The sequence below is a fragment of the Filicampus tigris genome, chromosome 3 (genome assembly GCF_054856515.1).
Source record: "Filicampus tigris isolate MCC_2025a chromosome 3, RoL_Ftig_1.0, whole genome shotgun sequence".
In the NCBI taxonomy this organism is placed as follows: Eukaryota; Metazoa; Chordata; class Actinopteri; order Syngnathiformes; family Syngnathidae; genus Filicampus; species Filicampus tigris.
In genome coordinates, this window is record NC_141219.1 from 2,008,106 (window position 1) to 2,034,155 (window position 26,050).

The window sequence follows — 26,050 nt, forward strand, 5'->3', positions numbered from 1 at the left end:
TAAGCATTAACAACAAAAGCCGAGGGAAGGGAAAACTTTTGACCATACATTGTGTTTTGATCAAAAATGGGTGTTTGAAACATGGATTTGCAAGTCGAATTGTATCTTTGATTACTGCGTGGAAGCATGCAAGAAGTTTGACGAAGAAGCGACACTTGTGTACATGACACGAGAGCTCCAGTGTAAATTGAAACTGGGCAGGTCTTGGACGCTCACAAGCCGCCTGAGACGCCTCAAGAGCGGACACGTCGCCTGAGCGTCCCCCTGCAGGATGGACGGATAAAGCAACAACCACCATAATACAGCGACTCGTTCTTTTTTGTTTGTTGTGATTATTTTTAATTGGTTCCCGTCACAATGGAGCCACTTGTGACACTTTTGAGGCGGATGACTTTGTTTACCGACAGCAGCTCCATGTTGGCTCCGCGCCGGCGTGCGCCGCTTGCGGCTTGGCCGGCCAAAGGAGCGCTGCTCTGAGGCTTCGCAGGCTCACTCGTCCCGCTGAGCACACGCTACCGGCAAAATGACGACTACTCTCGCTATTATCGCTTGCGTGCTCACTTTAATACAAGGTAAGAGCCAATTTGCTCAATAGTGCTTGAAGTAAAGGCTGCTGAATTGACGACATTATTATTAGCCAACACGTATTGTACAGTTATTTACTGTCGTACTGTCCCCTTGCAGACTTTTGCACAATATAGTTCATTCAAATATCAGTCCGGAATACTTTGTGTGTTGCAGTGTTTAGACAGAAGCCAATTAATCCACATATTTTACACGAGGGGAAAAATATCTCACGGTACACTGAATGACGCTGGCGTAGATAACAATATAAGATACATTATTTGTAGTAAATAAATCATTTTTAAGGGCCGATCGAGTGAGATTAGAAAATGTTGCGTGCACACCCGATGAGCTCTCAAGTCACACGAAATTGGTTGGATTGTTCTTAACTCAACTTTACTTCTGGAGCACTTAAAACACAGCTGCTGCAGTGTGTTTTGTTTGTTCCATGAAACGAAATTGCTGTAAATAAATAAGTTCGAACATAAAACACAATTAATAGTAATAATAATAATACGAATAATAATAATAAAAATGAATAAATCCAATATTTTCAAATGAAAATATTCTTCTTGAAAAGCAGACTCCTGCAGCGCCTTTTCTGTGCCTTTGAGCAAACCGTCACAATTTTTGGGGGGCGCCTGCTGTTCCGCCAGCGGCCTCTTGGTGGTCTCAAAGTGGATGCAGTTGTGGTCCGACTTGAGTTGAACGTAAACAAACAACTGCAGTTTTCTAACATACGTCAGTTTATGTTTATGGGAAAGTAACAAACAATAACACCATGCGCTGATGTTCTCCGCCCAAAATGATCACTAAGACTAGTGCAAACCGTTTATTACGACACGAAACAAATCGCAAATGGTTAAGGGTTGGCAGTAGACACCGGACAGAATTGAACGTTTGCCAAGTTGCGATTCAGCAAAATGCTTAATTACATACAAACGACATGAGATAAAAGCTTGCTTCTGTACAGCATTTCAGTGACGAAAATGCGGAGTTACCTTTTCTACCCCAAAGCTGACACATTAATTAGCGCCGCATTGCTAGTTGTGTAACGGCTAGGCTAAGCTAACTGGCTACTACACTCAACAAAATGATGGTGAAATGTTACTTTGAAATGCTTTCAGTAAAAATGTGATGAATACAAATCGGGGAAAAAAATCAACATGAAGACCTATGTGATAAGAGTCTTAGTTACCTTACAAGTGTAAAAAGAAGTTAATCTCTGTCAATAGTAAGATGCAAAACAATAAAACACTCGGTCTTCACTGTAACGCGGAAGGCGTAATGCAAAGTTGCTACAGCTGTTTGGATGTTTCCCAAACTTTTTAAGGAATGCGCCTCCGTCAACATGAGTTGGCGTACCCCGTCGTTCCTCGCCATCTAAAAAAGTATTACAACAGATCTCCATTACACTTTGCTTGCTGTGAACAAGGCCATGTCAAATGTTTAGTTACATGTACTTTCAAGCGATCTATTTGCTAATACTGTACGTATAAATACTTCATGTGTCGAAAAGCAGCAAGAATAATCAGCAGCATTGCATGCGGTAAAAAGATATATTTTGTGCCCACCTATCACTATATTTACCACACTTGCTCCCCATTTGCAGCTGAATGTTTAGACCATTACCGAGCCACTTGACATTGGAGAAAGAAGAGGAATAATTCTCAGTTCCGGGTGCACTCACTTTTGTTGCTTACTCGAGATGTTTTGAGGATGTATTCCGATGAAAAAATAGAATACAGTATTTACAAAAAAAAAGTGAGCAGCGTACTCACTTTTGTCAGACACTGTATTTTCCACGCTTGACCACATTTTCAATCAACACTTTTACATGTGAAAAAAGAAAAAAAAATAGGCCAATGATACACACAGCGGGTGAAATTGCAAGTTGAGGTGAGTTTCGCCTGTTTCCTTGTTTGATCGTGACCCCCGAGGTCTTGAAAACACGCCATCTGCTAACCAAAGCGGCAGGGGTAGCCACGGGGGGCGCACAGTCATGGTGGGCATCCCAGCCAGTGCCGAGCTGGCTCAGATGCGCGAGCATGTATGGCGCCATTAGACAGACGGTGGAGTTTGGCCCGCTAATGACCTACAGTGCGTCTCAACAACAACAAGAAAGCCATTACAAAGTTTGGAAGCGCAACAACATTGTGATCATTGGTGCGTCAAGCCATATTTTCTATCCGAAAGGTCACAGTTGATGACTTTTTCAAGTTCTCCATGGTAGCAATTCTACTTGAACAGGAGCCTCCAATTAGAGGGTTTGTAATTGAGTCAACTGATGGGATATGGGCTTCATTTATTCCTTTTTATTTGTTCCTTCGGCCGTAACAGAAACACTTACTCAACTGTCTATTTCTGCATAATACTCATGTGGATGAAAAGTAAACATTGGGGGTTCACTACTTCTGCTTTATTGCTAACACAATAATCCCCCGCATATTCATGGTTGACTATTCACAAATCCCCCTATTTGTATATATATTTTTTCTTCCGGTGGAACCTGTCCCCATCTTTTCGCTGAAAAACTCACCCATTTGCATTTTTTCTTCTTTCTGAAACGCTGTAAGATACCGCAAAAGCCCCGTCTAAATAGGAAAGTACTACAGTAATTGTTGTCAAGGAAGTATGTTGAAATGATACATCTCAACTGAGAAACAAGCTTTGTATGTCGGGGCGGAGCTACATTTAGCCTGGGTCGTTAGTGGTGTACAGTTATAAAACTTAACTGTGCGCCGTGTAACCTGATGTAACCTGATAAGTGATGATTACAGTACATATTTGTGGGAATAATACTTAGAGGCCGGTAACATAAAATCATCATATGAGAAAGACTCACAAAAAAATGCTAATATCTTACCTTTACTCCTGTAGCTGGCTTTCACCATGAAAGGTGTGCACACTTTTGCACCATTTCTAACCACGAAACGTCATCGGTTCAAATCGTGATTTGCAAACTGAGGACCTGTAATGTTAGGAAGAAAAAAAACAATCAATAAAGCATAAAGTTGTAATAATGAATTCATATTCAGTAATAGACAATACTTGTAGTTGAATGACAAATTTAGGGAGAACAATTTGAATAAAGTCTTCCTATCACAAGGATTTATTTTATTTTAAGAGAACGAAACAATGAAATACCACGTTACAATTGTGATGTGACCAAAAATGAATACAAATACATTTTAAAAATGATACTATCCTACATGTATTGTGATAAGAGAAAAACAAATTAGGCTTTGTAATAATTGTACTTTTAGGATAACACATTTCTAATACAGTTCTAACAATGCATACTTGCGGTTTGGCACCCATCCGCAGATTTAAAAAAATGGTTTATTCAGTATTTAAAATTTTTAAAAATCAGGGATTTTTCTTCTCATTTCCCCTTTCCCGTTTTTAAATTTTTTTTTTTACATGCAAAACGTACATTGAATGTTTATCAAAGTTTTTTGAAGAATTTTGGAGCTTTGTAAAATGCAAAAGATTTTTTTTCCACCCAATGAAAAATTCTTCAAAACAAACTATGATTAAAAGAGTTGGAATTAAATGAGAAAAAGATGTACTTTTATAATAATTAAGCAAAAATATAGGATAAAATCACAATGACGTGAGGAAAGAACGTGTGCTGTTACAAATTGTGATATTATTAGCATAACTCTCGCAACATTAAGAATCGATGAAATGGCCCCGTTTTTTGATTGGCGGGTGTACTCAGCTGTGAGATCATCTCCAACCCGCCCGCAGCCCTAATGAAGAAAATATAGCACAGCTTTTTTCCTTTTCTTTTTTTTTTCTTTTTTTTTTACCTGTAATCTTACTTGGTTTTCTTTTCAGTTGGGTGCCATTGTACTCTGCTAATGTGCTATTTTTTTGAGCACGTGTGTACAGTTGGTCATGACAACAAAGTGTCTGTCCAGGCTGCGGCGGTGCCGACTCGGAGGAGCGCCTCATTAACTGGCTGCTAGGCGAGCACCGCTACAATCCGCTCATCCGCCCCGCGGTCAACCGCACCGAGAGGGTGACGGTGAAGCTCCAAGTGTCTCTGGCGCAGCTCATTAGCGTAGTACGTATTGGTTAAAATTGTACAAATACACGCAAACTGTTTAGAACTCGGTTGTTAATTCCCTGTTGTCGTTTCTAGAACGAAAGGGAGCAGATCATGACCACCAATGTCTGGCTCACTCAGGTAAATATAACGAACAAGTTTGAATTTGAATTCATCCGTGCCCGTCCTTTCCATTTCAAGTACTACGTCTACACGCTATAGTTATTCACCGATAAAGAGGCATGCCGATTGGGAAATCCGACTTACTCTCTCCCTACCTGTTCAGCACTGGGTGGACTACAGGTTATCGTGGGACCCCGCCAAGTACGAAGGCATCGACAAGCTGCGTATTCCCTCCCGACACGTCTGGCTGCCTGATGTCGTCCTCTATAACAAGTTAGTAGGAGACATGTTATGCATCATTTTCAAACAGTTTGTAGGTGTCTCATTCAATGCCAGACATTTTCAGACCCTCTTTTACCTTAACGTTTGAAAAAAAAAATAGAAAAAATATATAAATAAATACAGTGGATTGAATGGTTGGACTAGGGCTGCTCGAATATGAAAAAAAAATATGAATCACAATTATTTTGGTAATAATTGAAATCACTATTATTAAATAATAAAAATGAAAAATAATAAAACATTCAAAGTAAATAATCATTCACTTTTTGGTTCAAAAGAAGAAAAAGAGTGGCGGTCTGGATTCAGTCATTTTGCTGTCTTCCCACAGCGCCGACGGGACCTACGAGGTGACAGTCTTCACCAACGTCATTTTGCTCTCCAACGGCAGCATCAACTGGCTTCCCCCCGCCATCTACAAGAGCGCCTGCAAGATCGAGGTCAAGCATTTCCCCTTCGACCAGCAGAACTGCACCCTCAAGTTCCGCTCGTGGACCTACGACCACACCGAGATTGACCTGATCTTGAAAACGGAGGTGGCCAGCATGGACGACTTCACACCCAGCGGCGAGTGGGACATCCTGGCGCTACCCGGCCGGCGGACGGTCAACCCGCTGGACGCCACCTACGTGGACGTCACGTACGACTTCATCATCAAGAGGAAGCCGCTTTTCTACACAATCAACCTGATCATTCCGTGCGTGCTGATCACCTCGCTAGCCATTCTGGTCTTCTACCTGCCCTCGGACTGCGGCGAGAAGATGACCCTGTGCATTTCCGTCCTGTTGGCCCTCACCGTCTTCCTGCTGCTCATCTCCAAGATCGTCCCGCCGACCTCCCTGGATGTGCCGCTGATCGGCAAGTACCTGATGTTCACCATGGTGCTGGTGACCTTCTCCATCATCACCAGCGTGTGCGTGCTCAACGTCCACCACCGCTCCCCCAGCACGCACACCATGCCCGCCTGGGTCAGGATCATCTTTCTGGTCAAACTGCCCGCCTTGCTGTTCATGAGGCGCCCTCACGGTAACACCGCGCGTCTGAGGTTGCCGCGACAACAGCCGCGCCTCGGATCGAGGAGGACAGTTCTCGGTTTGGGTTGCCCCGCCGCATCCCAAACCGCTTTCCCCAAGTTGTCTTCGGCCTTGCCGCCTTCGGACTCTGCCTTGTCCACACCGGGACATAAAAGTACGAGCCCTCCTTTGGGCTTTAGCCACGCCGACAAGAAGGGAGACTTGCGGTCCACGGATTGCGTTGCCGGTGGTTTCGCCTTGACGCAGGACGTCCGTCTTAGAAGCGGTTCACACTTGGCTGCCGACGTCCATGAGGCGGTGAACGGGGTGCGCTTCGTCGCCGAGCACATGATGGCAGATGATGACGATCAAAGTGTACGTATAATGATTTTTAGTGATTGCGTTTCTCTCACAAAGGCTCTGGAACAGCGCTTTTCTACCTTTGGTACTCAAAGCGCTTTACACTTAGCATAGCGTCAGGTAACTTAGCTTGGTGCAATGTAGCATATTATAATACAGTAGATGTAAGCATACAAAGAGTTTCTCAATTTTTCAGACTCTCCTTTGTTAAATACGTGTATCGCTACGGCTCTTTATCTTTAGTTGGGCACTTACGTTGAGCCGCTAGTCATTAGCAGCTGATCTTGATCTAAACATCCGCTACTGGCATGAGCGAGTTGGATCTATCCCTGCCAAGCTTAGCTTCCTCCTTCAGGGTGTTGCAGTAACAAAACACGCAACGTGGCGTGAATAGGTGAATTTTTCAGCCGAAGGTTGAAATTGAAATATTTGCGTGTAGCTAGCTCGCAAATGAGCAGAGGGTGCATTGTGTATCCTTTCAAGTTACGTTGCTAACTGGATGAACCAGACAATTTGGTGGAAGGAAAGCAATCGATTAAACATTTAGCTTGACCCCAGGCCAGGCCAGGCGGAGGGGGTGAGGTTTTCGATGACTTCGATCTTCCATTCTCAGTCAACTGGGGCCAAAATCACGTGTGCTGCTACGCTACATCCCTTAACCCCCCCTTGACGTAGGACAAGTGCTAACCTTTAGTAGCGCCAGTGACCCATCAAATCAAAGGCAGACGCTGGGTGATTCATTGATGACGAATCAATACGACAGGGGGAGGAACCTGCGAGGAAAAAGCGCTTCTGAAAACAACCAAGGACACCATGGAAAATGGGGTGCAAGGGTCAATAGTGGGGCAACTTTATGGAGGCCATGAAACTGCGATGATCCAGTCTGTCTGATGTAACGCCTCCTCCTGTAAGACCACCAGTTTGAGACGAGCTCACAATTTGTCCGTTAAGCGCTCAGCCCTTAGAGCAGGAGTCTTCGATCCTGTTCCTCGAGGGCCGGTGTCCTGCCTGTTTTCCATCTCTCCCAGCTACAGATATTCACCAAAGGTCTGCAGAAGCTGGATAACGATCCTGATCATTGGAATCAGGTGTGTGTTGCAGCAGGGACAGATGGAAAACAGGCGGGACACCGGCCCTCGAGGAACAGGATCGAAGAGCCCGGCCTTAGAGGGATTCCGGTTTGTGCTTGCAGGTAATCGAAGACTGGAAGTACGTGGCCATGGTGGTGGATCGCATGTTCCTGTGGATCTTCGTCATTGTGTGCGTGGTGGGCACCCTGGGCCTGTTCCTGCAGCCCCTCTTCCAGAGTCAGGTGCCTCAGCAACTCCAGCAGCCCACCTCGGAGATGCCTCGCATTTGACCTGCCCAATTTTGTGGAGCACCTTTTGTCAGGGAAGAAGGCATTGCAAATCTGTGGAAAACAACAGGGATTAAGCATTAACTTGTGCGTGATCTGCTTTTTCTTTGGCTTTTTTCGTGACACTTACTCCAAAAGAAGGAACCGCCTCAATGAAGGGTGTTAAAAGAACAGTCACACAGTGGTGCCACGAGTTACGAGTTTGTAGTTCAGTCTGTGGCCGCATTCGTAAATCAAAACACTTTGTACGTCAAATCATTTTTTCTCCACTTACAAACCCAATTCTAGTAAAGTTGGGAGGTTGTGTTAAACATAAATAAAAACAGATTCCAATGACTTGCAAATCACAATCAACCTATATTTAGTTGAGTACACTGCAAAGACAAGATATTTCATGTTCAAACTATCTGTCTCTGTGTGTCAGTCCTGTGCTCAATCGAGGCTTACTGGGTTTGTAACGCTCAACAGGAAAACCAAGTTTCGCCCACCAATAGATGTTATTTCACACTGCGTACAAAATGCTGTCCCTGCGAGTTGGATTAAATGTAACAAATTGTCAATCAAGTCTTAATATGCTGTGTTGTTTTGCATTTTCAACGTATTTCCTCAAACGTAGGCCCCACTCTTATAGAAAGTGCCATTTTTTTGGAGAGTCGCAAGATTGGTCGGAAAAATCACTAAAATGGCAACCCTGACCAGTGTGTTTGAAAACAAGCTCCTCTGTTTGCAGCCATGTTGTCAGTGCAAGCAGTGCACATAGGCGGAAATGCACTTTGAGCTAAGGAAGCTGCAAAAAAAAAATCATCTTCAGCAATTAACTTGAACGAATCGATAAAATTGATTCATCGCAGAGCCTTAATCAGATTTTTTTTTTTTTAAACTGTCACAACACTAGAGTCTGGTAACTAAAATAGAACGCACATGCACTCACACACACACAATAGTCACCGCTCATTAAATGGTGCTGAGTGTGCTCATTAGGAGATTCTGCAGACTGTCGCCCGTTTTGCCAAAGCTTCATCACGGGATAGCAATCAGCCTCCATGTTAACTACCCCCCTCCTCTTTTCCCTCTTTTTTTTCCAAATGGACTTTAATCCCAGTTCTCTCTATCTCTCACTATATATATTTAATAAGGGTGGGAACGATAATCGTTTTTTTCGATGCATCGTTCGGCGTATTAAAAAGATCCCGAATCGATTCATAGGTATTAATAATCGATATTTAAAGTTGAACTAAAACACAAAGCATGCGCAAGCGATTACGTGCATTTGTACGTCAGACGTTTGTGCTAGGCTAAGCTAATACGTGACAAGATGGCGGAACAAGCAAAACCTCATACGGGCGGAGCAAAGTCAAAGTGTGAAATATAAATCTTTGCTCTTCCTCGAGTTTTTTGTTTGAAAAAAATGTACCGGTGTTTTATATGGACTATAAAATGTCCGGCAATGTAGTGATGCATCGAAATCGCAATCAAATCGAATCATAGGCCTCTGAATCGGAATTAAATCGAATCGTGGGCCTCTGAATTACCATTGTATTGAATCGTGAGGTACCCATAGATTCCCACCCCTACATTACAACAACAAAATCGCAATAATATAACAAGTGAAAGCAATACATTAAAAGACAAAATATTATATACAACAGTCACCGGAAAACAGCAGAAAACCGTCAGGCTCACGTCGGATCAAAAGCCAAAGAATAGAAATGTGTTGTCTTCAAACGGCTTTTAAAAATGGACAGAGACGGGGCAGGCTTGCCTAACATTCAATGGAAGCTCATTCCAAAGGGAAGGACCAGCGACAGAAAAAGCTGGATTCATGGACACAGTTGTCCACCATATAGACGAACGAGGCCAAAACGCACATAAAGCTCACAAAGCATTTTTATGATGGAGATATTTTCTCAAGGGTCCGGTGTCGGCATTGGAGTTCCCATCTGGCACCTCCCCATTTCACGTCAGTGGAGGCCTCTCGAAATTTATCGAACGGACGGCTCGTTCGTCTGACTGAAGGACAGCGTGGAAAATCATTCTGGCAGGAGGAAAAGTGGAGCGTTTATTCAGCGGGGGAAAAGATGGTGAGAAGCACAATAACAGGGATATTTCTAAAAAGAATCCTCACAAAACTGTGACAGGGTCATTTGAAACTTTACATTACTGCCATTGTCCGTATCTATCTGACTCACTGCTAAGTGTTATTTGCTATTATGTCAATCAGACAACTTTTTAAATGGGTGTGCTCTTAAATTGCTCTTCGAATTGTACATCCTCCAAATGAATGCAGAACCCATGGACCCCACCTCCCAAAGAGACGCCTTCTCTTTCCGTACCTCCCCACCGAAAGTGAGTAAGTGTCACAACCCTAATCAACCTCCCATTGTATTCTTAAGTATCCCTTCCAACAAGTTGAGCACCGACTGGCCCCTCCACACCCTCTCCGGCACAGCTGGACTGCACAATCTGCATCCTACTACAGTATCAAATTCCCATTCACCAAGGATTTTCATTACAAATACTTGTGATACAAGTATGCCCTTTGTAAAATCACCGTCCATTATGAAAGAACTTTCACGGCAAATTGAAAATGTTTCTCGGGTTCAAAAGACAAAAACAGGAGGATTGTGGACAACTGTTGACTAAGGCCTTGTCTACACATAGCCGGGCTTTTTTTTTTTTTAAGCAGCCGAATATTTCTCCCACGCTCCGTGTTGGAATCCACATCCTCGTTTGTTAAAAACGCAGCTACCGCGGAAGTGGTTTGTCAAACGCATGCCAAGTCTCTGGGTCTCTCCAAGTCTTAGCCAAATACTGTCCATTAAGAAAGAACTTCTGTCCTTTGAGGTCACTTCTACGAAACCAAAAATCACGACGCCAAACTGGTTCGGGAGAACCGACAAGAGGTCAGAATTGCTTTTAAACCTTTCAACGAGAAGCAATGGTTGGTTGCGGACAAATAAGTAAGCAAAAAGCGCCGCGGGAATCCATGTTGACTCGCGCAAGTGCCGTCAGAGCTATTTTGTCGCATAATGACGATGTAAATCTCCGGGTCTTTGTGTCCTTCTCACAAAGGTTTGTTGCCCATTTCTGCAGTACAGTGCATCCAAGCCTGACAAGTTTGGAATCAAGTTTTGGGTTGCAGTAGATCTGGACACTAAATACATGTGCAATGCCATACTTTACTCGGGAAAAGCCCCCGCTCGTCCAACGGGAGAGAGGCCGTCGGAGATTGTGGTTCTGAAATTGACGGAACCGTTTATGGACCAGGGAAGGACGGTGACGATGGACGGTTTCTTCACTTCTCTGTCTTTGGCTAACATGCTCCTTCAGAGAAATACAACATCTCCTCAACAAAAATCGTCGGGAGCTACCGGCCACTGCAAAGGTAACCTCAGGGCGCCAGTTGCAGTCCACACAGGTTTTCACATCTGGAGGAGCCTGGCTGACGGTGTATGCGTCGCAAAAAAAAAAAAAAAATCGGTTTGTCTTTTGAGCACCATGCATCAGAAAGTGGAAGCTCTCAACGTTGTGTACACTGCGGCAAATTGACATGTGGCAAATGTAGGAAAGCTTCACCGTGGGAATGCGGAAACTGCTGGATGCCAATTGTTTGCTACATTTCTCCGCTTTATATATTATAGCCCTTTGTTCCTATGTCATCGGACTGCTTATCTTGATGTGAAATAAATGTTTTCTTTCTGAAGATATACCGTCTGTTTGTTTGTTGTTTTGTCAAAACTGATGAAATTGAGATGTTTGGGGTGCTAATTTCATTCGTCCGCCCTCTGAAATTGTGAGATTGGCAGTATGCCCCTTGTAAAATGGCTGGCCGTTGTAAAAAGAGTTTTAATGGCAAATTGAAGTCCCGGCATTTTCCACTTGTGCTCCCTTTTCCAGAACTTGCACATTCCACTCAAGGTACTCTTTGTTTGTCTCCATCGAATTGCAAATTGTGCATGCTCAGCCCTGGAGGTTTGTACTGTTTGATTTGAGTCAACAGTCGTCCACAATCATCCTGTTTTCTCTTTTGATCCGAGAAACATTTTCAATTTGCCATAATACACACCAACAATGACATTTTACTCTGCAAATCTCACAATTGTGTGCCCAATTCGTTGAAAGGGTACTTATGAATACAATGGAAAGAAATTAGGGGTGTGACACTTTCGGTGAGGGGATAGAGAGTGGAAGTTTACTCTTTGGGAGTTTCAGCGTAATGGTGCACATTTTCAAAAGCAACTTTAAACCGAGCCCTGAAAACATGTCAACAGCACTTAAGGGAAGAAATGCTTATTTCTGTTGAGTCATCGAATAAACAACATATAGGTAAACTGACACACACAAAAGTGGATGTTTTTTAAATATATTTTTTAAAAAAAGACAAAATTCCTTTGACAAATATGGCAAACTCAAATTGGGGGAAAGAAAAAGTCTGGTCAGAAAATGTGAACAATGTGTCAAGTGGGTGACACATCAACAGTTTTTGTTTTTTTTTGAACATTTGAATCCATTGAGAAGTTTCTCATTTTAAGATATTATGAATTAAGACATGACATATATGTGAAATATGTGCACAACTGTTTCAAACAAGCAATTTAAGGCCACCCTTAACCCATTAAAGCCTAAAGCGCCTGGCTCAACAGCTCCCCAAAAACGAAGGTCATCTTTGGAATTACCCTTGAAAACCTGAAGTTTTCCCAGAAATTCAACACCGACAAAATAATTCATATCTTAGCCACTGTAGCAGACAGAAACACAATTCCAAAAGATTTTGAGACCTTAGACATGTGGCTTGCACATAGGCCCGAGTTTATTCATCTTTACTGTTTCAATCGAAGATGTAAAAATAAAGTGACAGTGTAAGAGAAGCACTATTTTTAATTTGAAAAATCGAGTGGTAATCACCATTTAGTTAAAAAGACGTCGATATTGTCATTGTCTACAAACATATATCTTAACCATATATCACGTTCGACTGGTTCTACTGGTTCAAATCCATGTCCAGAAACTGTGGCGGGGTTTTGACTTTCTGGACCTGGATTTACAAGTAAACATCAAACGATGCAGTTGACCGCGGACGCGGAACAGATTAGTCAACTGTGGGAACACATCGGTAAATTTGAGCGAACAGATTAGATTTTTTTTTTTTTCATACCTTGGCACCAGAGGAGCTCTGTAGTTGACAAACAAAATCTCAATCTATGAATTCAAAGAAAATATCTCACATTTTAAGAGGATTTTACCTCAGTGGCTGTAGTTATAAGAAAAAGGCCTGTAACTGAAAATTTCAATTCCTTCAGTGAGATTAAAAAAAAAAAAAAGTAAATTCATAAGTGTCATACTTACCCAGACAAAAACAGGACATGGTTGTCACGTCAACTTCTTATAGGTTGCCGTGGCGATCAACCTGCTGTCACAGGCTGGCTCAACCCGCCAAGCCTCTCTCTCGTCCTCCCTCCCGCTCGCTCGCTCGCTCGCTCTCCTTCCCTCTCTGCATCCTTTCACTCTTCCTCTTCTTCACTTTCTCTGAGCCTGGATGCAGCAGCGTTCGTTCAGCAGCCAGGAAAATGAAAGGCAGGTTTTGCCTCCTTGTTGCCTCCGCCTGCGCCGTCTTTTTGTTGCATCTTCAGGGTGAGTTGGGCTACTCCCGTTCTGTGACTTAACATCGAGGGATTGACTGGAAACACAATTTAGTTCATTAGGTATTAGTCACTGCTTTTAAAGAGCACATTTTAACTCTGCAACATAGCTTCAAGTGACTTGATATGTCCATTGCAATTTTTGTGACATTTAAAAAAAAAATTGTAAAATCTATTTCATGTTATTACATTGTAAAATACAAATAGTAAAAATTATATTTTCTCTGGGACATATTAAATGTTTCACCCTGTCGATTTAATGGTAGTACTTTTTTCTTTTTTTTTTGTAATCAATTAATTTTTTTTGGTTTAATTTTTAACTAGCACTAAATTTGAATATCACCTTGCAGAAATGTAGTAAAATAAATACAAAAAGAGAATACAGTCATTACTTAGTGGAGTCAGTGCATGCATTAAAGAAACACACACACAAATATATACATGTATATATATATATATATATATATATATATATATATATATATATATATATATATATATATGTAAATGTATATATATATATATATGTAAATGTATATATACATATATATACACATATATACACGTATACATACATACATACATATATATATATATATATACATATGTATGTATATATATACGTATATATATGTATACGTATATATATGTGTATATATATGTATATATACATTTACATATATGTATATATACATTTACATATATATATATATACATTTACATATATATATATATATATATATATATATATATATACATACATACATACTTATATATACATATATACATGTACATATAGTCATGCACAGAGTGTCATTTTTTACACCCACCACAAAAATGTCAGTATATGCTTTCCCTACAACCTAAACTAGCAGTCTGACTTATTATAGATGTTTTATGATTTCTTTTCAACACGTCTGTCTGTCTGGTGACGTCAGTAGGCGCATGTTCAGAAGGTGAGCACAAGCTGTTCTCGGTCATCTTCTCCAAGTACAACCAGTTCATTCGACCGGTGGAGAACGTGTCCGAGCCGGTCATCGTGCACTTTGAGGTCTCCATGTCCCAGCTGGTCAAAGTGGTGAGTAGCGCGGTGGCCGAGATCCACCCCGTCTACGCTTGGCGGCCATTTATGGAGCAGCTCCTTCAAACATTCCTCACTCCGCTTAAATAACGAGCATGTAGTCACGAGAGATGGGCAACGGTGCACCAAGGCAGCGTGACAATTGCGGCGGTTTGGATGGAATTCATATTGATCAGAGAGTGGGAGCAAGTGTCCGGAAGGGCGGCATTGTTGGAGGGACGCAACAAATCGTTAGCCTAGTAGCATAATTGGCTGAGTCTTTGTGAATTTACGGTCATTAATACATAAAAATACCAATCGCGTTTTCCCTCCAAATAATAAAGACGCTTGTGTCGGTGTAGATTATCAGTCCACAAGGGCGGAATCGAGGCAGCTGCACTCGATCTTCTTGTTGTTGTTTTTTCAAAAAGAACATAGGCAATTCAGCTATTAAGCTAATGAAACGTTTAAAAATGCCAACTCATGCTGTAAACTTTCTACGATGGAAACTCAAAACTAGTTAATAGACACAATATAAATGTGTATTTATGAATAACCCACCTTCGTATTAATAGAACATGATTTCCAATACTTTATAGTGAACAAGGGGTAGGACTCGACAAGTTTTTTTTACTTCTTCCTACTCGCCTTGAACATATAAACTTGACTGAATTAAGATAAGTAGTGATCCTTTATTTTGATTTTTTTTGTTTTTGTTTTCTTCGTGCCTTTCATGTTGTGTTTATATGTTCAAGAAATCAATCAATCAATAGACCGCTTTATTAACAACCCAGGCCAAACTTAGCTTGTCCCTCAAATTGAGCACACTTCCTTGGACTAACTGATACAATATACTGTACTACTATCAGGTGAATTTTTCAGCAAATACTGAACAATAGTTTGCAAGGAAAAAAAAAAAACACAAATACTGAAGTTTAGTGAACCGCGAAAGTGCAGTGCATTACTGTCCTTGGTTGTTTAATTTCACAATCTCCAAAATAGGTCCCGTTTGAAACGAGTTCCATCCGCCTGCGCTGCCCAGAATTGCGGGAGCACGCAAGCGTCAAGGGGGACGCATTCTCCCTGTTTTTGCTGCTAAAATATTCAAGCGTGTCTCGTCCTAAAATCGTCTCTGCTGCTCTGTCGTCAGGATGAAGTCAACCAGATCATGGAGACCAACCTGTGGCTCAGACACGTAAGTTGCCCCAAATGGACATTCAAGCAAAGGGCGTCCGTCCACTACGGATCCTTGCCTCTGTCCCAGTGCATGAAAGAAAGCCGAAAGCTGACCGTTTGAATTAGAATTTGGAAAGATGGGGGGCATCTTGAACCACCTGTTGTTAAAACCACCTGATAAGCATCACAACTTGGGCTCATGTCCAGATAAGCAGCGCAAGCACGGATGGATTTGATTTGAACTGAAGAGTGACGGACGGGATGGCTTGTTCTTCAAGTGCGTCAACCGCGTCCTTGCTAATTATCTGACATATTACAAGAATTAGGGATAGACCGATTATCGGCACTGATATTTGCCTTTTTGACGAATATCGGCATCTGCCTTTTTAAAAACTTTGCTGGCCGATAATAAATTAATTTGGAACTGTGGAAATCAAAACAAAGATGTTAAAGTTGACCATTTCTGCCATTTTGAAATTTTCATTTACTGTCGAAAACCACATGGAGCTATTGTTTAAGTTTTCATTTATCCTTTTTTAAGACATGCTGACAACCCTGGGTGCGCCGTGAACCTTTTGTTACAATTTTATAACGGAGATATATGTTGTCAAAAAATTCTTGTCATAATAATTAAGAAAAAAAAAATCTACACGATGCAAACCTGAAACATTATTCAATAAACATGCTTAAAGACGTTAAGAGTACATTTTTCTGTCGATTTTGATGCCAATATTTTCCTTTTTACTGAAAATAAATATCGGCTTCAAATATTGGTCATCGGCCTCCTTGACGACTAATAATCGGTATCGGCCCTGAAAAGAGCATATCGGTCTATCTCTAACAAGAATCATGTTGAAACCTCTCATATTTCACTCCTGTGTATTTTTTGCAAACATTTTCATTTGTATACCTAAAAGGGAGGTGGCAAGACACCAAAACCCCCCTCCCCCCCACACGCATTTAATTGCTGCAAATTTTACGGCACCCACTGGCCTCCTCTCAATTGTCACTTCTTGCAAAGACCGCCAACAGTAAAAAGGCCCGTTAAGCACATTTTACGTCCTGCGCTAACTGAATAACTTGTCTCTTTTTTAATTGTTTCTATAGGGAGCGGGGGGCGTGGGTGGGAGGGGGCAGATGGGTTTCAAATCAAAGCGTTTGAATGATGCGTTATGTTTCATTTTCGATTATATGGTGCAATTTATGACCTCTTTTTGTATTAACTTTTACCTTGCGCCAGCCACTAAAATCTTTATGTTTCTATCGACCAATGAGCCACCAAATGGTCTTGATTTGTCGCTTGCTCGGAAGGTAAATTTACATGAAAATGAGCTTCGGGCTTGTACGCATTATAGGAGGAGTCCTCACGTGATGCCATCTGTCTGTCTGAAGTTATTCCGTTATAGTTCAAGCAATTTTGGGGGGTCCTAAATTCACCTTTTTTAAAAAAATTATTATTGGTGATGAATGTAATTTGTAATGTTTTAGATCTGGAATGACTACAAACTCAAGTGGAATCCAAAAGATTTCGGAGGTGTCGAGTTCATACGGGTGCCGTCCAACAGGATATGGAAGCCTGATATTGTGCTATACAATAAGTGAGTGTTTTTCTTTTTTAATGGAAGGCGAGTCAAGAATAACAATCTGCCCTTGTTGCAGCCGAAACTGGCTTGTCGAAAAGAATTGTGTGCCATTGTTTTAAGGGCGCGTTTGATTGCTTTTTGTTCCCCTTTAGCGGGATTATGAAAAACAGTTTACACAATTTTCCCCTTAACTTGTTTGTCACCATGGAGTCTTATAATTGTTTTGAGTTAAAAAAAAAGTATGTCAATATTTAAGTGTCAGATAAAGAGCTACTTTAAATGCAGGAAGTCTGTGAAGTTGCACAAACTGCTTCACGCGCTAGTCCGTTATAATAGAATCCCGCTTCCGGGTCTCGTCGTCTTCCGGTCTAAGAAAAAAAAAAAGGAAATCTTCTTCAATCTTCTCATAGTGAATGCTAAGCAGATTTTGAAGTGAGCTGAACTAAAAGCAGAGGTGGGCACGCCGGTTTTGCTGACGATTGACGAACGACGGCACACCTTATAAAAATGACGGAAGCGGTTTTTCGTACGTCAACGTAATCGTCACTAACTGCGTCCGTTAGTCCGTCACTGGCGGCCCCCTGTTTTTCTGACATTTTTCGGGAGGACCGACTGACGGACCAACGGGCTTCTGACGGACCGAGCGACGATTACAATTCAGTCCGTCATGAAAAACGATGGACTACGAATGACGGACGGGTGCCCTTGCCGCTGACGGATGACGAACGACAGAAACCATGGATGGCTATTTGGCTCGGAAAATATCCCAAGATGCATTTTGCGCCGCTATGATGGAAATCCGTCAGAGTCAGGGGCGACGTTACCAAGTAGAAAGCCGTTGCACATTTCCAAGGAGACTTGCATTCTTAGGAAGATTGCAAGTTCCGGCAAGGTGACGGGAGCGTACTCCGCGTTCTGCATAAGCGGCCGATGCAAACGCACCCGAGAGCTCAAAGGTGGTTCCTCCGCCGCCCCTGCGTTTTTTTTCTTCACAGCGCAGTCGGAGACTTCCAGGTGGATGACAAGACGAAGGCTCTGCTGCGGTACAACGGCGAGGTCACGTGGATCCCCCCCGCTATCTTCAAGAGCTCGTGCAAGATCGACGTCACCTACTTCCCCTTCGACTACCAGAACTGCACCATGAAGTTCGGCTCCTGGACCTACGACAAGGCCAAGATCGACCTGGTGCTGATTGGCTCCACCGTCAACCTCAAGGACTTCTGGGAGAGCGGCGAGTGGATGATCATCGACGCCCCCGGCTACAAGCACGACATCAAGTACAACTGCTGCGAGGAGATCTACACGGACATCACGTACTCGCTGTACATCCGCCGCCTGCCGCTCTTCTACACCATCAACATGATCATTCCCTGCCTGCTCATCTCCTTCCTCACCGTGCTCGTCTTCTACCTGCCGTCCGACTGCGGCGAGAAGGTGACGCTCTGCATCTCCGTGCTGCTCTCCCTGACCGTCTTCCTGCTGGTCATCACCGAGACCATCCCCTCCACCTCGCTGGTCATTCCCCTCATCGGCGAGTACCTCCTTTTCACCATGATTTTCGTCACCCTCTCCATCGTCATCACCGTGTTCGTGCTGAACGTCCACTACCGCACGCCCAAGACGCACACCATGCCGCGGTGGGTGCGCGGCGTCTTCCTGGGGCTGCTGCCCAAAGTCATGTTCATGACCCGACCAAAGCGGGATCACGAGAAGACCGACGAGGCCGTTCCGGTGATCCGCCCGAGGCCGCGCGGCCTTCGCACGTCCGCCTCCCAAACTAAGGCTCGGGCTCTGGCCTCCGGCGCGGTGTCCGGCCCGACCGAGCGCCGGAGGCCCCCGAACGACACCGAGCTCCGCAATCTCGACAACTTGAACGCAAGCGAGCTGGCCAAAAGCGCTGGGTCGGGCTCGCTGTGCTGCGAGGGACGCCGCGACAGCTGCCGGCACCACAGGGCCGGGAAACTGCCGGCGGACTCCGGAGGTGGAGGCGGCGGCGGCGGCTTGAGCTGCCTCCAGGTCCTGGGCGGAGGCGGCGCCGCGCCTGCAGCGGGGAGTCGCCGCTCCAGCTCGGAATCTCTGGACGCCGGGGTCTTGACCCTGCTGCCGTTCTCGCCCGAGATCAGGGAGGCCATTGAGAGCGTCAAATACATTGCGGAGAACATGAGAATGCAGAATGAGGCCAAGGAGGTGAGAGCTGACTAACGCCGGCTACACCGATAACACACAATCGGGCCCCGTGGGAGCATTTTCCTCCCTTGCGAAGAAACTCGGCAAAGGCCCGATCCTCGGCCGTCTCCAAACGGTTATCCTGAGCGATAAATCTGAAAGGCTGGATGGGTTCCGGTGTCTTTAGCATGCTAATAAAACTCGCAATGTCCACACTTTTACCGAAGCCATAAAACTGTTTTTTAATTAAGAAACCTCCCCCGTCACGCCCACTCGCAAATGAATGTCGGGGTCCAGGATGATGACAGAACAAGCGTTTTTCACAAGAAAGGAAAGCCCAAACTGTTCCAGCTACGATCGGCTCGTTCCCACTTGATAAGCTATATGCGTACCTGTCACTTGGGCTTGTCTGCTTGAACACGAAGCTTTGATGGCCGAAGCGTTTCTTTCACGTGTCTCACGACGAGTCACTAAAATGCTGTCACCCGAGTTCGCAGTTAGCCGAGCTTACTCTATTTCTTCTTCTACTATTATTCTTCAATTCTACAACGTTGCCCCACACAGGTGTGGGTTTGAATCTTTGTGTGTAGTAAGCACGCATTTGTGAGCTTTTTCCAAGGTTCCCGAAAAACACACGTCAGCTTCACTAAATACGGTTAATTGTCCGCAGATATGAATGTAAGCGTCAATGGTTGTTCGGCAAACAGTCCAGATGTACCCTTACTCTTACCTAAAATCAGCTGGGATAAGCTCACCTCCAGCTCACCCATGTCCCTAATGAGGAAAGGTTTTCTCCGTTTGTCTGTATAATTACGTATGGGATTGGCCAACATTTCACGCGCTGCTTGTGCAATCTCTGCCCTTATGTTTTTTTTAACAGTCTGGTTAATGGGACATAATGTGTGTTATTGGGCATAAACAATATTCATATTCTTTGTATGGAAATAATAATAATTCACAAATGTAACTAAACACTCTTGCCTTGAAATTTCTGACCTTGGTGGCGGTAATACCGCTCAGGTTGAATGGACGAGGAATTGAAGTGAGTTTTCAAAATATCTCCACGGAAAGCAGGAAGATCGTTTTTGTAAGTACCTTGCACTCATTTAGCGCTTTGTCATTGTCGCTCCTCTTGCAGGTTCAGGACGATTGGAAGTACGTTGCCATGGTGATCGACCGCATCTTCCTGTGGGTTTTTGTCCTCGTGTGCATCCTGGGAACCGCTGGCCTTTTCCTCCAGCCTCTGCTACTTGGGGAAGATATATGAATACATATGTTTTTTTTTGTTTTTTTTTAAACACGTCAAACTGACATAAGGCACAGATTTGGAGGATATTTTCAAAGACAAGACAAACGTAACCGTGTCAGTCATTTCACATATAGAAAACAGAAGGCCTTCAGAGCGTGAAACCAAAATTGAACGGCAAGCAACCTGAACCACACATTATGATGGAGGAGCGACATCGTATGGTGATACTGTGGTACTACAACAACTTGCCTGCAACAGTGGCGTGAGAAAGGTACATCGTCTCCCCCAGCTGAAGGCCATCTCAGCTGACTTTGTGCGAGAGGCAGGGTACACCCCGGACTGGTGGTCAGACTCCTCACCCAAAGGGCACATCTGGACAAACACACTCTTATTCACACCTCGGGCAGCTTTATTTATACAGCGCATTTAAAAAGAATAGAAAAAGAAATGTAAAAAAAATATTAGCTTACTAAAATAACTTACTAAAACAGAACATACAGTGCAAGAAAGGTTTTTGGGGGGAGAAGATTGGCTTTAAAAATGCGCAAAACCTCAATCATGTAGCAACAACAACAAAAAAGAACAATTTATGACCCGCATTTAAAAGCATTCACACTTGGGGTTGACTTCACTCCTGATGAGCCTAACATGCATTTCGTATTGTGAGGAGGGCCTAAAATGAGATTGACACCCAGAACCTCAGAACAGTGATGCTGACATGCCAATCACGCGTGCGCCATGAAGCCCAATTAAGGGACATCATAAATGGATCAAAAATGATAGAAGACAAGCTACTTTGGAATCTAAAGATGCCAAAATGATCCATCAAGACTAAATAATGACTCTAGACCAGTTTGACTTCCTCTATCTATTGGTGAATAAATCAGCTGCGGGATGCTGCCTTTTGGACTGAGGGACCAATTTAAAAGAGGCCAGAAAGGCTCCATTTATCACTGCTCCATATCGTCAGAGGCAGCCTCGCCCGCGGCAATGTCATCTGATTGGACAATCAATAATATGACAACCCGTGATAAAGACTCTCCATGCTTTTTTTCATGGAGGCTCACTTTCTGCCATCAAAAGGTAGATTTTATGCTTGTATTTTTGTGTCCTGGAATCTACACCTGGTGTTAAATACGACAAAAAGTGCAAAGCGCTGGTGAAAGATTTCATTGTGGTGCTAAGTGCACGTGGCTGAAATATTCATGACATGCTTCAGTTTCTGATATTAAAACCATATTTATACACCAAGACAGATTCAAAGACAATTCAGCCCTTATAATGAGTGCTGGCAGGGAAAGATGAGAGCAAACTATTTCATTCAAATTCACTGTCTTAGAGTGAGCTCTCCCAAGCAGACAGCATTTCACATAGCATTTGTGATTTTCAAAGAAAGATGGCGCTTATTCCATCGGTGTTTCGAAATTACCATCGATCGTCAGTCCACAAGCGAAAACGGGAGTCCGTCAATGACGGACCTTCCACCTATGTGAAACAACTACGTTAATTAAAGCCCTGCTTTACGAGAGTCCAGTTAGCTTAATGGTAACCTATCATGAAAAACGCCATTGACATGCTAACGGTTAGCATCGATTTTCGTCATTTTTCAGGCCTCTCAGTAACAGATGTATGAACACAAAATGACAAGCAACACATTTGGAGAGATCATATACAACAAAACTCAAATGCATATGTTCTTTGTTCTCTATAAAAAATGACTACGTATTAAATCATTTTCCTGAGTCACTCACAGTAGTAGCAGTAGAACATTTTTCTTCATTTGTGACTGACTGACTGCATGATCGTGTGCTGCTCAAGACGGGCACAGCACATTGAATTGGATAAAAACAACAACTCATGATGCACAAACTCTTTAATTCTTTACATTCTATTAGATTACTACTCTGTTTTCATGAATTACAATATTAAATAGTGCTCATTTTCTTTGTTGAAAAACACCCCCTACAGTTTCCAAAGGGAGACGAACAGATTAAGGGCATTTCCATTCATTTGAAAGGGCGGAGACGATTTGAGATGTGAGTGGCATGGTCACTGAATGAATTCAACTTAAATCCTTCAATTAAATTAAATTAAATCATATCTCAATAGGGTATATGAAAATTGTACTTAAGAAAAAAAAAATCATGTTGATTATGATTATCTGGAATAAAATGACATCTGATGAGCTGAATGGCCACTTGGACACACTATTTAATGTCGTGACTCTAACTGTATGAGGCAATGATAAAGGGGACTGGCTTTGGCAGGGTAGTCCCTCTCGCTCCCTCCGTCCCTTCTGTCCATCGTGGGGTAGCTGGCTCCATGGTTTTTTTTTTTTGTGATGTGCATTTTCTAAATGTTCAATGTATTTTTTTTTTCATTAAATGATTGGTTAATTTTCTATAAATAAGATGGGATTATTTCATTATGAATTGGTTGATTGTTTATAATTCAATGATAAATAATCGTGTCAAAAGTTGTCCGATGAGCGTGACCGTTTGTCTTTTTCAAAAAAGCTTGCCCACTCCTGCCCTCAACGCTCAAAATGGCTGAATGCAGGAAGCTACAAATGCAAGTATGAGGTGAAGTGATTGATTACCGGAAACCCACGCCACACAATCGGTTGTTTCATTTTTAATTATTGGAACTCGTGCTTACATGACAATACGAATGGGGAATCTTGGCCAAAGACACTGCTAAACTCTTTGATGCCGAGAGAGTGGATTCAGGAATGGTATCAGTCAGTATGAATGGTGCAGTGCTTAGTTTTGATGATTTGCTCAATGGTGATGTACCACTAAATATAATCGCTTTCAAGATCCAGATCGACAAAACCTCCCAATACTAGCTTCAAAGTTTCTGTGGTTCGGTCTCCGGCAAGGCAGATGGTCGCGGATCTTTGTTTTTGTGGGTTTTGCTCAACGGTCTTTTGACGAAGCGATCCCAACCTGAGGGCTTCTCCTTGGTCAGGCAGGCTTTTCCCTAGTCCTTGTCTTGAGTAAACTCTTCAAGCTTTAAGACATGTCTCAAAGAATATTCAACACAGACGTGTAGAATTACAAGCGATTTTGATTGTGGTGATAACTCAAGACACTTGAACATACATAATGACTGATATCATCATCAATAATTAGGAGAGACATAGTACTAAATAGCGTGTTTGCTCATAATACAGTCAGAGCAGCACATCATTTTTGTTTTGTTTTGAACACCAACATCCTAAAGAGCAGGGCAGGGAGTAAAAACATCACAGCGACCGTTGTACAGAAAGTAAAGACAACGTCCGCATTGTAGTAGGCGTACCAGGGCAGCTTGTAGGACTCGGTCCTCAGGTGAGCCGCGCCCTTGTGCCTCATGACAAACTCAATCCAGAAGAGGGCGGTGTCGAGCGGCGGCATAGGTTGGTCTCTGTGCAGCCGGGAGAGCCTCCGCATGTTGTTCCTGTAGGACGGATTGGTAAGAACTTCCTGTAGGGCCTTGAGGAAGTTGTCGTCTTTCTCCAAGGAGGCTAACGTGACCACCGCAGCCGCTCCTCTCTCCGTGAGACGCAGCAGGTTGTCGTGCTGGTCGAAAAACAAGGGGATTCCCACTACCGGGACGCCGTGGTAAATGGCTTCCTGGACGCCGTTTGTCCCGCCGTGAGCCACAAAGAGCTTGACCTTGGGATGTCCGAGGAGGTCGTTTTGCGGCATCCAGTCCACCAGGAGAGTGTTGTTACCCAGTGCGGAAGGTCTTGCGGCTCTATAGCTCCAGATGACCTTCTGGGGGAGCTTGGCGAAAGCCGCCGCAATTTCTTGGGCTAAGTCGCTGGGAAGTTCCCCGATTAGAGTCCCCAGGGACATGATGATGACTCCGTGTTCTCCGGAGCTTTGCACAAATTCCTCCAGGTGGTCGGGTAGAGGCTCTGCAGGCTTACATTGGAAACCTCCAATGTAGATGACGTTGGGCATGGTCGGGCGGGGAAACTCAAAGACGAAATCTGCTCTCATGAGCCACAGGTCTGCTTTTTGGAGAAGTTCATCATACCTGACTGCCGGGCCAAAGAAGTGGTCGCAAACGGCCTGATACGGGGGTATGACGGAAAACGCGTACACGGCTTCGGCGGTGGCGAAGTACACGAGATTCTTCATCCTCTGAAGAAAAGTCATCTCATCAGACAGTCCGGAGCCGGTCACGGGAACGTAGGACAGAGGAGATGGCGCCAGGACCAGATGGCCCTCCTTGCACATCACCCAGCGCACGTTATAGACTAAAGGTAACTGGAGAGCATGAGCCAAAATGACACCCGCGCCCGAGGCGGGGTCAGCGAGGAGCAGGTCATACCGACGCCCCCTCAGACGAGCCATTAAGGTGTCATCTTGTAATATCGCGCTGGTCAATTCGCACATGATCTTGCTCGTACCGGACATCGCCTTGAACATTTGGAGCTGCAGACCCACAAAGGTCACGACTGAGCTTTGCCCCCTCTCCAGAGCAAAAGTCCTTTTCATCAGGGAGTCGACAAAGACCCGGTCGAACACTTGCTCCACCGACACCGTGACGGGCTCGTAGTGCGGCACGCCGTCCTTGATGTACCAGCTCTTGTCGGTCCGAATCACATCCAAGGAGTGCCCGTGGGAGTGCAGCGCTTTAAGCAGGACCTCCATGTTGACCCAGTGGCTGCCCTCGAACGGTACGACGAGAATCTTGCCGCAGTAACAAGCTCTCCGCGATGACAGCAACACAAAGGACGCTAGAAAGAAAAGTGAGCTTCCACGCATGGGCATCTTCAAGCTGAACAAGTAAACAACACCAGCTCAGTCGAGTCTTACGACACACTTTTATTTTCAAGAATCCAGATGCCGGCAAACATACCTTATTGATGCGGAGCAGCTGAGATCGTACGCACGGTTTCCTATTCCTCGGGTGTGAATTACTGAGCCGATACATCACAAGGGATCCTCTGCATAAGCAAACGCTAGCTCTGTTTTTCTCTCTTCTGGAACGTGGAATTTTTTCTGTCACATCTGCGTCACATCTGTTTTTGCTTTGTTTCTCATTGCTCTTGTAGCCCGAGTGTTATTTGCCGTTTTATTTTGAAGAAACTGCATTGCGTGCGGCTGAATTGTGCAATTTTGGAACATGTTTTGAATTTTCCCGTTCAGTGTCTGTAACACGGAAACACCATACGTGTAAAAATAAGAAAATGAAAAAAAAAAATGAAGATAAATGTTTTTCACATGACAGTAACGATATATATATATACATATATATATATATACATATATACATATATATACACATATATACTGTATACATATATACACACACATATATATATATATATATACACATATATACTGCATACATATATATATATATATATATATATATATATATACACATATATACACACACATATATATATATACATATATACTGTATACA

At 43.4% G+C, this 26,050-nt stretch overlaps 2 protein-coding genes, 2 long non-coding RNA genes and 1 pseudogene across 7 annotated transcripts; 2 read left to right on the forward strand and 3 right to left on the reverse strand.

Annotated features, from left to right (window-relative positions):
* The first annotated feature begins 234 nt into the window (after positions 1-234).
* chrnb4 (cholinergic receptor, nicotinic, beta 4 (neuronal)) lies at positions 235-8,268 on the forward strand. Its single transcript, XM_086024709.1, has 6 exons — positions 235-572; positions 4,491-4,636; positions 4,715-4,759; positions 4,905-5,014; positions 5,352-6,408; positions 7,586-8,268. Exons 1-6 carry the CDS (start codon positions 524-526, stop codon positions 7,751-7,753), a joined length of 1,575 nt encoding a protein of 524 aa, XP_085880835.1. The 5' UTR covers positions 235-523; the 3' UTR covers positions 7,754-8,268.
* On the reverse strand, positions 1,723-7,346 carry LOC147149554 (uncharacterized). The gene is made up of 4 exons (XR_015086017.1): positions 7,082-7,346; positions 4,897-5,005; positions 3,431-3,535; positions 1,723-1,947 (listed from the first exon to the last, which is right to left on the reverse strand). It is a non-coding gene; the product is annotated as an uncharacterized LOC147149554 (long non-coding RNA).
* On the reverse strand, positions 7,594-20,986 carry LOC147149555 (uncharacterized). Its single transcript, XR_015086016.1, has 5 exons — positions 20,873-20,986; positions 20,470-20,620; positions 13,097-13,427; positions 9,630-9,785; positions 7,594-7,804 (listed from the first exon to the last, which is right to left on the reverse strand). It is a non-coding gene; the product is annotated as an uncharacterized LOC147149555 (long non-coding RNA).
* chrna3 (cholinergic receptor, nicotinic, alpha 3) lies at positions 13,318-22,378 on the forward strand. 3 transcript variants are annotated; one of them, XM_086024706.1, is made up of 6 exons: positions 13,318-13,381; positions 14,331-14,467; positions 15,600-15,644; positions 17,114-17,223; positions 18,204-19,395; positions 20,513-22,378. In XM_086024706.1, the coding sequence occupies exons 1-6, from the start codon at positions 13,318-13,320 to the stop codon at positions 20,639-20,641; spliced, it is 1,677 nt and encodes a 558-aa protein (XP_085880832.1). In that variant the 3' UTR covers positions 20,642-22,378. The 3 variants fall into 3 exon arrangements, with proteins under 3 accessions (XP_085880832.1, XP_085880833.1, XP_085880834.1); XM_086024707.1 differs by lacking the exons at positions 13,318-13,381; positions 14,331-14,467 and having other exon boundaries at positions 14,483-15,644; positions 18,209-19,395; XM_086024708.1 differs by lacking the exons at positions 13,318-13,381; positions 14,331-14,467; positions 17,114-17,223 and having other exon boundaries at positions 14,483-15,644.
* An 864-nt stretch (positions 22,379-23,242) lies between these two features.
* On the reverse strand, positions 23,243-25,850 carry LOC147149557 (UDP-glucuronosyltransferase 2C1 pseudogene; annotated as a pseudogene). The gene is made up of 2 exons (XR_015086015.1): positions 25,478-25,850; positions 23,243-25,396 (listed from the first exon to the last, which is right to left on the reverse strand). The product of XR_015086015.1 is annotated as a UDP-glucuronosyltransferase 2C1 pseudogene (transcript).
* Positions 25,851-26,050: the final 200 nt, after the last annotated feature.